Source organism: Apaloderma vittatum, unplaced genomic scaffold (genome assembly GCF_000703405.1).
Source record: "Apaloderma vittatum isolate BGI_N311 unplaced genomic scaffold, ASM70340v1 scaffold12608, whole genome shotgun sequence".
Taxonomy (NCBI): Eukaryota; Metazoa; Chordata; class Aves; order Trogoniformes; family Trogonidae; genus Apaloderma; species Apaloderma vittatum.
Window position 1 is genome coordinate 1 of NW_009732479.1, and position 15,336 is coordinate 15,336.

General features: G+C 38.3%; 1 protein-coding gene across 1 annotated transcript; it reads left to right on the forward strand.

The window, feature by feature from the left end:
* Positions 1–289: 289 nt before the first annotated feature.
* Positions 290–8,684, forward strand: TFB2M (transcription factor B2, mitochondrial). The gene is made up of 8 exons (XM_009875549.1): positions 290–293; positions 583–671; positions 1,550–1,703; positions 2,075–2,223; positions 3,784–3,873; positions 6,383–6,445; positions 6,961–7,112; positions 8,498–8,684. Exons 1-8 carry the CDS (start codon positions 290–292, stop codon positions 8,682–8,684), a joined length of 888 nt encoding a protein of 295 aa, XP_009873851.1.
* Positions 8,685–15,336: the final 6,652 nt, after the last annotated feature.

The following is a 15,336-nucleotide window of genomic DNA, read 5'->3' on the forward strand; positions in this document are numbered from 1 at the left end:
CGAGACCGTTCAGGGGTCACGATACCGCGTGGGGGTCCGTTTATAGAGAGCTTGGCGGGAAATGAGGCAATGCTCAGTCTGGAGACTTGAGGCACTGATGTTAAAATCCAGCTGTAGCGTGACTACAGATAAAAATTCTTGTCCAGGTAGTATTTTTTGTTTTGTAGGGGAATATTTCTGTCAGTGAAAGGGTTCCTAAGGCTGTGGGCCCTTACACAGCTAGCCCCCTGCAGTTACCTCCTGGGGTTCATGTACTTCTGCAGAGTATGTTTTACCTGTAGACCGTAAGATGGGTAAGATTTCAAAGTACATTTCAGTTGGCAGTAGAAAAAGTAGTAGAAATATTTGTAATGTTGTATCTAATGTTCCTTAGTATCTAGCTGTAATGCAGTGTTTGGTGTAATTCACTGAGTAATCTCAGGCAGGCCGCTTGTAAATCTTTTTTCTAACTCTTGTTTTGAAGTATGTTTAAGCAAACATAAGTTATGTCCTGTTGAAAGTCCCGAGTGTTATGGTGGGAAAATCACTTAAAAAAATGCACTTAAGTACTTTTTTTTTTAAAAAAAAATTTTCCCCCATCAGGTCCTGGAATCTTGACACGAACTCTGCTCAATACAGGTGTTAAAGTGGTAGCTCTAGAAAGTAACTCAGCTTTTCTTCCAAACTTACAGGTACGCTATTGATTTGGTAGCATCTTTCTAAAACTTAATTAAAGGCAAATAAGAAGTTAACTTAGAAGCATGCAATAATACAATTTGTCTTGGATCAGAAGGGAATCAGCCAGTGATCATTACTTGCAACATTTGAAATACCGCTTAATAGTAGTAAATATTGTTTGATTTGACTTTGCATGTTCAGCAACAGACTATTTGTTAATCAATAGATTTGACATTTTGTGTATGTAGGAATCCAAGTTCATGAACAGTTTGCTTCATAATCAGGCTAATACTAGTCAGAGCTATTGTAGTTGTGTATGTTTAAGCAAGATGTCTGTATGTAGCTCTAAGAAAAATGTAAAAATAGTGTTGGTTATTCTGATTATCTCATGGTATTATTTAATCTGTTGTCCTGTAACTGGTTTGTAATAGCAAGACACTTAGATGTGTTGTCCTCTCCTGTTTGCCTTGGCTTTGCATGAATTCAAAGGTAGTCAGACACAGAACTGCAGCAGATGCACGTGACTTAAAATGTGTATAAAAGACATCCTCTCTGCCTATATGAAGAACTGTAGTTGTAAACCATTAAATGCAGTGATTTACTTAGTTGAACATATGTGTTTTTTTTGTAGAATGTTTTAGAACATTATACTAATTTAAGAATGTGTTTTAAAGCTCCAGTTGAACAGCACAAAATGTTAAAATGGCCTTCACAATGATGAAAGCTTTTCATTTTGTTAAGTGTAAGAAGCAGCTCTAAGATTTTACTTGTTGACTGGGTACAATTTTAGGTAGCGGTTGACTGGGTTTTTTTGTTGTTTTGTTTGGGTAGGGTGTTTTGCAAGGAATGTTACTGCATCCAAATTTCTTCAACTGAAACTAATTTTATTCAGTCTCTAGAGAATAGCCTGGACGGACAATTAAAAGTAATTTATTGTGACTTCTTCAAACTGGATCCTTTGGCGACTGGAGCAGTGAGACCACCTGCTATGCACTCTGACAAACTTTTTGAAACCATCGGTGTAGCAGCAGTTCCTTGGAGGGCAGGTATACGTATATGATTGCACATGTTGCAAATAGGTTTGAAGGGTGCATAGGCAGATTGGCAAAACCTTTGGGATTTGCTTGAGGTATATATTTAATATTAATGGATTAATGGATACTGTTTCCTACATTTCAGCTTTGTTTGGGTTCTTTACAGATTAAAAAAAACATTTTGGCAATATGTATTTATCTTTTAGTAACGGTCTAGTCTAATACAAGCTGAGCTTAGCTTTGACTAAAGCTTGAATTGTATTCATTCTTAAACAGCAAGAGCTGATAGACTTTCTTAATTGTAGTTTAGACATTAGCATTAATGAGATTGTCTAGTACACATTGCAGAGTTTTAAAGATATTTTTACACACTTTTCAAACAGATGCACCTGTGAAAGTTTTTGGAATCTTACCACAAAAAAAGGAAAGGACCAATCTTTGGAAGCTTCTTTTTGCCCTGTATGAATGCAATTCAATATACAGATATGGAAGAGTAGAACTCAACATCTTTGTGAGTGAAAGAGAGTACAAGGTATGTGTAAGAAATTTTACAGGTAGTAGAGAATAAGTAGTGCTTCACAGAATACAAAAACATTTTTATTGTGTAGTTAATGTTTTCGCTAGTGGATTTCTTTTTCTGCAAGAAAAAGCCTTGTCCATTTCCTGCCCCTTCTCTTTACGCAGTAATAGCACTGTCAAGAAACATTCTTGACAAATCTTGGAAGTGTGAAAACTGGCCCTTGAGAAGGATTTGTAGCAGCAGACTAGCTGCTTTCTGTCGTAACTTGTGAGGTGCTTATATTCTGTAATGTACTTTTGCAACAAAATTGTGTAGTAGTTGCAGGTAATAGCCCGTGAAGACTGAATTCAAGATGCCCTGTGAAGAGGACTCATGAGTTACTAAATACTGTACTCAGTGAAATGCCACTTTTTTATGTGGTACTGAAAAAAAACCTGAGGTAAAATATGACTGATTTACCTTTTTGTTAAGGTTCTGTACACTAAAACGCAAGAGCAGCCTTCTGGCTGATGTCTTCCTAATTTATGCTGTCCCAAACCTCTAGAATTACACTCACAGTTCATGGGTAGCTTTTCTTTCTGTAAAACTGAGGTTTGTATAGAGCCACAAACCTTTAATTACTTGAAGTAAGTAAAGACTTTCAAGTGTGCTTACACAACCTGTGTTGTGTCTAATACCCTACTGTGTCTAATACCTACCCTTCATTCTTTTATGAAATGTCAGGTTGGCCACTACTGAAATATCCACTTAAATGGTATGTTTTTAATGGCCAGATTTTTTAAGAGATAGGAGGAAGCCTATTAATTTAATGCTGTTACTGTGGGGTTTTTTATTAAGTTTTCTGGTTTTAGTTTGGACCCTGTTAAATAAGAGTTGTATACCTAAGTAAAAGCAGTTGGAACCTTCTTTTAGTGGGCACTGTTGGTTCCTTTTTGGTGGTGGGTTGTTGTGGTTCTTTTATTGATATATGTTGAGGCGCTCTAAATCTATTATGAAAAGTTAAACATCCCTCGTACAACAATTTACTTCTTTCTTTACCCTGTTTGAGAATAACCACAAGGTTTTCTTTTTTCCTTTTTTTTTTATTGCCCTAAGAGTTGTCTGATCTATAATACTGATCAGAATGATGACTGTGCAAGCTGCTTAATGTTCAGTGAGGTCACCTGATGTTTGTCTTACTCTGCTTCTGTGTCTTGTTGGCAGTATTATCAGTACAAGCTGATAACTGCCCATGTTATGGTTTTTATACAAAATACGATCCCTGTTTCTCTTCTGTGTCAAACTGCTCTGCCTTAAAAGGGACCAGAAAGTATAAGCTGGAAATTCCTACATGGTTCAGTTATCCAGTTAACTGCTGTTAAGAAATACTTAGACTGCTGTCTTCTATTCATATTCTGACCAGATGTGCTAAAAGAGCACAGAGGATGTATTTGAGGTCTAATGTAACTTTACCTTGGAATTTTAGACTTAACTATAAATTTCTTACAACTGGATATATTTTAAGATTTGGTTAGATAAAGAAGCAGTCTTAGCTTTTGCAACATGAATGCTTTTTCTTTGCCATTTTGTTAGGTGTTAACAGCAAAGCCTGGGGAACCGAGGGCTTACCAGGCCCTTGCTGTAATTGCGCAAGTAGGATGTGAAATTCAGCTACTGCACATGGTAAGTTTTTTGTACCAGCTGACATGGTCTAATGCTATGGACATGTTTTCAGAAAAGGATTTATAGTGTTTTACTGTTGTAAACTAATTGGAAGATAATTTGGCGTTTAAATTAGTTGGAGAACTCTTGAAAACATTTGGGTGTAAAAACCTGAAACAATCATGTTTTGTGTAAACTTTTCAGTTAAGCAGCATTATTATTAACTGTTTTCAGTACTTTTTTCAGTCAGTATTTTCATTACAAGCCACTGTAATGAAAAACATTTATTATCAGAAGCTGGTTGATAAGAAAGAGTTGTCTGCACAACAGCTAAGTCTTTTCCATCTTGCTAAGGGTTGTCTGAGACTAGAAGACTGCTTTTCTGCTCTTTCATAGTCTGCTTTTTGTAATGTCCTCTGCATTTTGCCATCACGTATGCTTTCGACTTCCTGAGCTGTGTTCAGTAGAAATATTTTTTTGAATCTTAGTGCCTTCATGTTCCAAGCCGGCTTCTGCTAGTCAATAACTACCTTACCTTGTCAGACATGCTGTAGTAAGTTTTTAATGTTGTTACCTCCACATGAGCACATGGCCATCAGCTTTCACTATGCTTTTTAGGTTTAACTTTGTGCTCTGTTTTTCTAGGAACATATTCTCAAAGTTTAAATGTTTTGCTAATCTAAAATAAAAAGTTTCACTACCTGTTGTCCTCCAAATATCTTACACCATGAGGTATACACTAAGGTAAATATTAAGGAGTTGAAGAATAATATGATACTTGTTGAAGATGGTCATCTGACTAATTGGAATGAAGAGAACATGGGAGGCATTTGATGTGTTTCTGCCTCAGTCTGTAATAATACTGATGGACCTTGGGTTGCCTGGTCCCCTGACTTGGAGGACCATGAGTGTGGGAATAGTAGCTTTCCATTTGTGGAGGCTGAAATTCTGAGGTACCAGCTGCATCATCTGAATGTTTGCAAGTCCATGCAACCTGATGGATTTCATTCCTGAGTACTGAAGGAGGCAGCAGATGTTATGGCAGCACCCCTCTTGATCATCAACCAAAAGCCCTGGTAGTCTGGGGAAGTCCCTGTTGACTGGAAGCTAGCCAGTGTTATTCTAATCTACAAAAAAGGTGGGAGGGAAGACCTAGGAATCTAAAAACCTGTTAGTCTAACCTCAGTTCCTGGAAAAATTACGGAGAGGATTACACTGGTTACTACTGAAAGGCGTTTAAAAAATAATGCAATCATCAGACACAGTCACCATGGGTTCAGAAAGGAAAGTCCTGTGTAACTAATTGGATATCCTTCTATAAGGTCACCACACTGAAGACAATGGATGTAATTTTTCTGGATTTTAGTAAGGCTTTTGATACTGTCCCTCACAGCATCCTACTGGGCAAGTTGTTCAACTGTGGGATGAGTGGGTTTGTGATATGCTGGGTGAAGAACTGGCTGAAGGGCAGAGCTCAAAGGGCTGTAGTGAATGGGGTTACATCTGGCTGACGACTGGTTACCAGTTGTATTCTTCAGGCAAATCCTGCTCAACGTATTTATCAACAATCTGGATTAGCATGTTTGCTGATGATACAAAACTGGGAGGTGCTGTTGACTCTCTTGAGGGACAAGATGCCTTACAGAGAAATCTAGATGATTAGAGGATTGGGCAGTGATTAATGGGATGAAATCAAACAAGTCAAAATGCTGAGTTCTGCACCTAGGACAGAGTAACACCAGGCACAAGTATAAATTGGGAGAGGAGAGGCTGGCGAGCAGCCCCGCGGAAAGGGATCTGAGGGTGCTGGTTGACAGCAGCTCAACATGAATCAGCAGTGCGCCCTGCAAAAAGAGCAAACCACATCCTGGGGTGCAGGAAGCACAGCATGACCAGCCCGTCCACAGGTGATTATCCCACTGCATTCAGTGTTCTGCAGCCTCACCTTGAACACTGTGTGCAGGTCTGTCGAATGCAGCAAGGAGGGCAACAAAGCCACTGAAGGGCTGGAAGGAATATTCTGTGTCGAGTGGCTAGGGATTTTGGGTTGTCTAATTTCGAGCAAAGGAAGGTGAGGGGCAACCTCATTGCTCTTCACAGCTTCCTGAGGAGGGGGAGTGTAGAAGAAGGTGCTGAGCTCTTCTCCATGGGATCCAATGATAGGATGTGTGGAAATGGTTCAAAGCTGCTCCAGGGGCGGTTTAGCCTGGACATTAGGAAGCAATTCTTTACTGGGAGGATGGTCAAACACTGGAACAAGCTTCCTGGAGAGGTGGTTGATGCCCCAAGCATGTCAGGGGTTAAGAGGCATTTGGACAATACCCTTAATAACCCGCTTTAAGTTTTGTTTAGCCCTGAATTGCTCAGGCAGTTCAACTAGGTGATTGCTATAGGTCCCTTCCAACTGAAATGTCTTATCCCATCTTATTCTATTCTATTCTATTCTATTCTGTTCTGTTCTGTTCTGTTCTGTTCTGTTCTGTTCTATCAAAGCATTTCAATTCTGTAATATATTTGCTCCCTCCCATAGGAACCTTGGTCATCATTTTTAACTAATTTGAAAACCGGGGGACTGGCAGTACCAAAAAGCGCGGTAAGATAATTGTTTGCACTTTTCTCCTTTTGGAGATGCAGTTCCTCCACTTATAATTAAAGGTTAAAATAACTTTATAACAGCATTTATACATGTATTTTTTTTTAAGAAATGTTCTTCTAATTAAAATTTACAGGCAGCATGTAGGTACATCAGAAGAATTGATATTAGCTTAGAAACAGAAGTAAACTAGTATCTTTATTGGCTATGAATGGAAAAAATATAGTCGATGACCTGCATAAAGGCATGTGAAGAGGTAAAGCCTTTTTCAAAAGAGGTTACCTACAGGGTCACATCTATCTGCTTGAACAAAACAAGTGTTACCAAAATTAATAGCACAAACAATGTGCTGCTGATTTTGATTAAGTTGGTTATTCACATGTCCAGTGTAGCTTCTGTGTGCTAGTTAATTGCTGAAAAGCATGCATATCAAAGCTTAAACACTTACTTTTAGCTAAAAAAGTCAGATAACTGTTAAGACTTTTCAGTGACTTCTTTTTCTCTCTTTGTTGCAGTGGCTTCCAAATGACCATTTGTGTTTGATACGACTGACTCCTCGGCAAAATCTGTTTACAGAAGGCTTGAAGCCCACAGATGCATCTGCCTTTATTTTCATGGTGAAACAGTGTCTTGCTAGACCTAAGTCTAGGCTTATTGATAAATTAAAGTAAGAAAGAATTACAGTTTTTATACTTTTTCTTCAGAGAAATATAGGGAAATGTTTTAAAATGTTCTCAAAGCAGTTATTTATTTGCAGCTTTATTTTTTCTTTTTAAAATTAAATTATCTACATGTAGAATAGAATGTTTCATTTTTGCAACCCACAACACAGTATTTTGGGGACTGTTTCTGGCCTGTATTCACAGGTGATCCTTGAGGTTTGGTGGGAAGGTTGACAAATATTTAGAGTGCAGACGTGCAGTAATTGTCTGTACCTCCAGTGGAGGTGAGCTCATGTGGCTGCAACAAATTCTCACTCACTTTACAGCCATAATAATAAAGCCACCAAGAATTATGCAGGTATAGAAATTAAAAGCTGAAAAAGTTTCAGTTTATAACAGGCATCAAAGTAACTCTAATGAAAACAGCTGAAGGTTATTGAAGGTGGAATGGGGATGTCCTCAAATGGCTTTCTGTTACCTAATTTAAAAAATTAGGCCTTAGACTGACTTACTAATTATGCAACTCTCTGTAATTTTTCCTTCTGGTATTACATTGGAGCCATTCACTTTGCTTTATGATGAGTAGATTTCCGTTTCCTATAAACAGGAAGTGTTTGCAGTCTGGAAAGCATTGACTTCAACATTTTCATGAAAATAATTAATATAATTCTCATTTGCTGGTAGTAGCTTATGGAAGTTAATTTCCAGAAAAAAAAAAAGAAAGGCATCTAATAAATTCCAGTAACTCATTTAGCAAATACAAGAGCAAAAAAGATTATTAAAGCTCAGTGGTATACCTACACTCCATTCGATCTTTTGGCCAGGAAGTAGAGCTAACCTTGAAGGCTTATAATGTGCATCTTCTGTGTATTTATACACCTTTTTCTCATCTGGAAACCAGTTAATGTATATGCACATTTATAAAAGATCTAGTGATGTAGATGTGTAGACAGTGGATACATCCGTTTACATATAGGAGAAAGTACCTAGGAGGTGTAAGTCACATTAACTCGTGCCACACTGAATCATCTTCTTGAAGGTGATCTTGGCTTTAATTTCCCGAGCATTGAAGAATAACCCCTTTTTATCCTGTAGTACCTGTTACTGTCATGTGCAGGTGGGGTGGAGGGCACTCACCCACTACTGAGGAGGGCTTCACGTAGTTTGGTGTTGTCTGTGTCTGCTGGAGGCTTTATTTGGTGTTTCTATGTCTTATTGGCGGAGGTTTCTTCCTGTTTGCAGTATGGATTGAAAATAACTTGAGTTGTAAGGAGATGTTGACTTCTAAAAGCTGTGAAAAAGTGAAATGGACCTTCAGATACTGTTTCTTGCTCTTTAATTTTTCACAGAAAGAAATGCTCCATTGTGATTTTGTTTGGTTTTTTTTCAGTTCATGGAGCTTGGATGATGTTGACGAATTACTGAGAGAACTAGAAATTCCAAAAAATGCTCTAACGCGTAACTTATACCCGGAAGACTACAAGCGTCTTTTTGAGGCTTTGCAAAACTCTAGTATGTTTACTGAAACCTGGCTCCATGATGAAGTCTTGGAATGTCTAAAGAACATAAACTTATAAATCTGAAGTTGCCATCTTTTGGAAGGTCATGCTCACTTCTGGAAGATTACTTTGATAAGAAATGATTTAAATAAAATCAGAGATCCTGTTAGCTAGATGATTTCCTATCCAAAGAGGAAAATAAATTTAGCCAGTAACAAGAGCACTTCTACACAGGATGAAAGTAATGGATTCACGGTTCTTAGATCACAATCCTATCTAGGATGGACAAAATTAACGTCTTTTCCAGGAGCATATTAGTGACCTGCTGCTTTTGGATGTAGCACTTAAACTGAACTTTTTCTTGCACTGCTGTATATTTACGGTATTTGAAAAAAATAACAGACCAAACGCCGTTATTTGTGTCCTTTGTGATTTGAATGCCCTTTCACAGATTCCTAAAATACAGAGGTCTTTGCAACCCCTGTTACATTGTTTCCTGATCTAAAGCTTTGCAGTCTACAGTCAACATAGTATTAATAAATCAATAGTGGAGGGTTAATAGAAGACTACATAATGACAGCATGATAAAACATCAGCTGAGGAGGTTTTTTTGTGGTTTTTTTTAATTAAAGATTGTTATATCTCTGGGTAAAAAATTCATAACAAATGTTTCTTTTGAAAATGTGGTAAGAACACTGGGCAGCCTGTTCTGATTTATAGTAGGTGAACACCTGTACGCATATAGGCTTTGTCTTATTTTAGGTGTCAAAACAAAGTCACCAGAACATTTGGTGCTGTATAAACAGTTTGGGAAAAAAATAATAAATCTACATGCAACCTTTGCCAAATTGTATTTTTTTAGTGTGTATTATATGTACAAAGTAACTTACTTCAAAACCATATACTATTAAAATTCTCTCTTTAGCCATAGTACTCTGAAATGCAACCTGTTCCTAGTTTTTCTTCCTGTCTTACCACGTAACAGTTCTGTTATTGTCTGATAGCGCTGGCAGGCTGTACTTCTTCTGTGTTCTATGCTGTCTCCTCTGGGAAGAGCTATGGCCAAACCCACACTTCTTTTAGCAAAGCATGAGTTAATAAAATGCCTTTTTGATAGAGGCTGAGCTATTTTCAGACTTTTGAAAAGGGCAGCAATCAAAACAATGCAAACAGAATTGTATTTCCTAAGCATGGTGTGAGGTATAGATGTGACAAGAATTCATCAGGCTTCTTCCTCCTGCAGTTCCTGCAGCAAAAGAGAAATTGTCTTCAGGCGCCCTAAGTTAGCTAGGCTGCAGCGATCTCTTTACGGTGCCGATAAGCTTTTGTAATGTTGTTATGGTGAAACTACTGGAATGGCTGAGGATTAATTTTGCAGTCTGTCTTAGAGTGTTACTGGTGTTCTGTTGTAGGTTGTGAAGATTTGAGGCTTTCTTTCTGGTTACATCTCTTATTACTTCAGATAACTTTCATTACAAATTGACCATGGGTGGCAAACTTGCATTAACAGAACCAATTCCACCTTTTTTCGATCTCAGTAAAAGGTAACTATCTTATTTACTGCTTTACAAGAATGCAGTGTCTCCTGGGCTGATTCCCCTCCCACCAGCCCTTTGAAACAAATACCTTGCCCTTGTAGATGTCTTATATCAAACATACGAGGAGAAGTATTCAATGCATAAAATCTGAGACCACCACTCTATATAAACTTCTTTAACTGTGTTGCTGATAACATTTCAAACACAAAACTGAAAAAAATAAAATGATTTGCTGTGATTTTTTGATGCTGTTGGAAAACAACGTTTACTGAGCCAATGCAGACGCTCCGAAGGTAACAGAAATCTATAAACGGAGTGAGTATTTTGTAACTGAGGACTTGAAATGAGGCTATTTAATGTTAACCAGAACTCTGCCATTAAGTCTCAGCATAGCAATATGTTTAGCCCTGATCACAAATGTGAAATGAAGAGAGCAATGGCTGTCGTTACAGAAGTGGTTTAAGTTTTGATGGAAGAGATGGAAAAAAGTGAAAATGACCAGTGTGCGTGAATAAATATAGGGGAGCGAAATTAAAACAGGTCTATGGATTTGATTAATTAATGCTATCTGCTCTGTACTTCCTACTGTTGCAGGTTTACAGCTTCTGTAGGATAATGTTGAATGTAAACTTTCACTGAAATTTTAAATTGTATACGAAGGCTTCTCATCTGTTTTTGTTACAATTTTTAAAGAACCCTGTACAGCTAATACTCCTTTCTGTTGCATGTCTGCCTTTGCTGTATTCTTCAATATGTCGATGGAAAATTGAGCCATCTCTTCAGTTATTTTTGATTCATGTAAATGGCAAGACAGAATTTGCAACTAGAAAAATAATTCAGGTGAATATTTACAGTGTAATAACTCTCAAAAAATGCTAATTAAAGAGAAAACCAACCTGCAAATTCACTCACAATTTAAAATGCTAACTTTGAGACCAAAAGGTTTACAGGAACTGCTTTTCCATAATGATGGGATAGCATGTCTTAAAGTGCATTTGCAAGTGAGTTACTGTGCCAGATAAAGTAAGTAAGAAATATTTTGAATTTAGCACTAATGCTGGAAAATGTTGCACAATTCAATTGTTTTATACATAGTTTTGTGTCATGATGCTATATATGATATAAAGTAAAAGATTTCAAATAATTATGTTAATTTGTTGCAAGCTTTTGGGCAGACATATTTCTTCCTATGTTTTCATGTCTTTGAATCTGATCTTAGATGAGGTAGAGGTTACAACATGCATACAACATACTTAATAGAACGTCCATGCTATAGGATATTCTTTTCAATTATTTCTGGACTGTGAGGTTGCAGTTTCTTTTTTCTTTTTTTTTTCTTTTTTTTCCCCTTCCCCCCCCCTTTTTTCCCTTTTTCCCCCCTTTTTTCTTTCCTTTTTTCACCTTTTTTTTTCTCAAGAGTGATTTGATTCATGTAACTCTAAAACACGAACCACACATAATGCATCTATTAGGTAGAACTTTTAAGTATTGCTCCCACTCTTCAAATACTGTTTCTTAGAGGAGTTGCCAAGAAAATGGCTTTTGCCATGCTGTACTAAAGCACCAATATATCATAGTTTGTATACTGATTGTAACTTAGAGATGTTAAGTCTGTTCTCATGGCCCTCATCATTTGTGCCATCTATCTGCCTGTAAAATAAAATTACACAGCTGTGATGGTAATTGCCTTAAGTTTTACTATTTGAGTGTCTTAAAATTGCAGCAGGCAAATACAAACAGAAAGCAACTTGGTTCTTGTGATGCCTGGTTAATGAGAAATTTTACCACTTGGAATTAGGACATCAGTCAGGTTGGATTCTCTAGTTGCTAGTTTGCTTTTCATCCAGAAGAAGGGTTTGTGACCTTGTACTAATTAACACAGTAGAGGATGCGATAAGGGGTTGTTAAGGTAGGATGTGTACATACTGGCTACAAGGCTTGTTCAGCAATGGACATTTTAATAATTGCAGCTCAGCCTTGCAGGTAGTAATGATAATGATGATAGAAATACCAGCATAAAACTTGAGAAACAGACTGTGTTGCGTAGTTTAAGATATGGAAATATGATAGGAAGAACCTGGGGCTTCTTGAGGAACATGTTGAATTAATTGTTCTGGCAGGGTAAATGCAATCTATGGGGCTGCACATTGAAAACTCCCGTCTAAGCTTTGCAAGCCTTTCATTAGCAAAGGTGTAGCTTTTTCTGTAAACACTGAGAAAATGTTAATAACAAGTAACTTTGGCAGAAAGCAAAAAGTCCACATGTTGGCATGAGGTGTTTATTCACCTCACGTGGTATCCTTGCTCAATAGCTATTGCGTGTTACAGCTTGTGCGTGCTGTTTGACCTGTCACTGCTCAAAACAGACACACGGACTGTCCCCACAGTGATGGAACACAACACGCAGCAAGCACAGGAAGCCCAAGGGAAATTAGGGGCAGTTAAAATACACTAAATGAAAAAGTCAGTAACTTACAACGTGAGCAAGACTTTAACATTTCGTGCAGTTGATCCTATCAATAAGACACCAAATAGACAGTTAAGAAATTATGCTGACAAACTTCAGAAGCTTGTTTCTGCCATCTGAAGGAAGTGAATGTGCTTGAGGCCGGCAAGACTCAAATAAAAGAAAGTTTTTGTAAAGTTTGTACTAAAAAAATCAAGTAAAATCTGTGTAACCCGGAGTGAAATTTATTATGAATTCATGCTTAAAATGCTTCTGCAGTGAGTTTAACTTTACATTCTAGAATCAGTTTTTAACTAGCACACTGACATTACACGAGACCTTGTTCATAAAATGTCTTACAAGCTTTCAGTTAATTGATAATTAGTCTGTGCTGTTAGTGTCACAGGTTTTGTATTAACTCAAAATTTAACATTTTGTATTTTGAGCCATATTTTGCTTCCAGAGAAATTCAAGTTTGTGCTATGGTGGTTGGAATAGGTATTGCATGTTTATGACTAAAGAGTGAATTATTTCACTGCAGCAGTTCTTTCTGTAAATTCATGTTGGCGTCATATAACCCCCCTATACTTACAGGGATTAATTCATCTAAATATAATCAAGGGCTAAATGACCAGTTTTTGGAATCTGTAGCCATAATAGCATGATGCTTCTCAGAAAATTCAGACTGATGTTTCCAAAAACATATGGGTTGGACACTCAGCTGATTGCTGTTGTTCAAAGACTGTGTTGAATGGCCCTCCTGTACTCGATAAGATAGGGAAATTCTGAAGATTAAGTAGGTGAAGGAGGAAAGCATACAAGCCAAATACAGAGCTAGTCATTTAATATTTTAGTAACTGTTAATTCTTTAGTGTCTTACAATATCAGTATAATTGAACATTTTTAAAAATTACTAGAACTAAAGATAGGCAATGTGCATAATTATACAACTGACAGCCAAATTGCTGTCGCTTCTTTTGATAAGGAATTATATCATTGCGGCATTTAAGTGAATGTCAAAATGTATTTTTTCTATGGGAATCCTGTGGCTTGATGTACCGTGGTTCATCCCAGCAGCAGTATTTGGGGTATGTATATTGCCATATCTGATTACCCTCTTGAAACTTGGATGAAAACAGCTGCAGACTGAAACGATCATTACTGAGAATAAAGCCGAGTATACGGAAGAAATGAAAAGCCGTTTTGCAGAACTGTTAGGTCTGTCTTCCAGTCTTCTGACAGAACAGCTCAACGTTCCTTTCCCAAACACAAGCCCTGACTCCCTCTATAGACACAGTAAGGAAAAACAGTCTTTCTGCAGTTCAGCACATTGAGCCTGCATCACACATGTAATCTTATTGACAAATGAGTAGTCCCCTATGGAAAGCACTTATCTCATGGCCTTTGAGCATCACCATTTCATAGCAATGCTCTTGGTTAATTGCACAAGTGTTTCGTTTTTCTCTTCTCATTTATCTGATGCCTCTCACTGATGGCTCTCACAAAAAGCAGCTGGTATACAGAAGGCATTCAGTGATACACACTGCCAGAGCTTGGGTGCTGAGCAGCACCTGGCCCTGCCCTACTTCTTTGTGTTCCCATCACAAAGAGATCCATAAATATGTCTAGATGCTAGCTCCTAAGTAAAATGTTCTGTTTTGGTATGTTTTTTTGACAGAATCATTATCGTATCTCTTCTTTTGTGAACCAAACTGTTTAATATTTTGATCAAGATAATGAACTGAAAGGTGTATCATCTTCTACAATGAACGAGTTTACATATGATGAAGTCCCTGCTTGAGATCTGACTTCCCTCTGCTGGTTTCAATGTTGCCTCAGTGAAGAAGAGTCGCTGACGAACTGTGGGGCGTCCCTGCCAAATGAGTATAATTTTCCCGTTGTGGTACATTGAAGGATGCACTGAACTTGCCATGCTTATGTGCATCAGCTGACCAGTTTGCAGGGGCTTTCTGGTTTTCTGTGACCCCTTGGAGGACTTGGCGCTGGGCTGGGGCTTGGTAGGGCCACCCACCTCTGCACAGCAGAGGGCCTGGTAAAGTTAACTTCATCGCACACACAGCTGTGGGTATGCAACCTGCATGTGTCCCCATGCCATTTTTATTTCACAGAATCACGGAACGATAGGGGTTGGAAAGGACCTCAGAAGATCATCTAGCCCAGCCCCCCTGCCAGAGCAGGATCACCTACAGTAGGTCACACAGGAATGCATCCAGATGGGTTTATGAATGTCTCCAGAGAAGGAGACTCCACAACCTCCCTGGGCAGCCTGTTCCAGTGCTCTGTCACTCTCACAGTGAAAACGTTTTTCCTAATGTTTTTGTGGAACCTCCTATGCTCCAGCTTGCAGATGTTGCCCCTTGTCCTATCATTGTACATCCCTCAGAATAGTTTAGCTCTGTCCTCCTGACACTCACCCTTTACATATTTATAAACACTAATGAGGTCATCCCTCAGTCTCCTCCAAGCTAAAGAGACCCAGCTCCTTCAGCCTTTCCTCATAAGGGAGATGTTCCACTCCCTTCATCACCTCTGTGGCTCTGCGCTGGACTCTCTCAAGCAGTTCCCTGTCTGTCTTGAGCTGAGGGGCCCAGAACTGGACACAATATTCCAGACGCAGCCTCACCACGCATGTATTTTCTTCCACTTTTCTGTCAATGTCGAGGCTGGGTCTGTACAGCAGGGCAGTAACCAAGCCGGGCAGGCTCATGGAGCCGCTGGAGCCTCC

What these genes read in the sequence shown, in the direction of transcription:
- TFB2M (XM_009875549.1), top strand. An exon ending in TGGCAGTACCAAAAAGCGCG is followed by an intron (nt 6,446 to 6,960) that starts GTAAGATAATTG and finishes TCTTTGTTGCAG; the next exon opens with TGGCTTCCAAATGACCATTT. An exon ending in AGGCTTATTGATAAATTAAA is followed by an intron (nt 7,113 to 8,497) that starts GTAAGAAAGAAT and finishes GTTTTTTTTCAG; the next exon opens with TTCATGGAGCTTGGATGATG.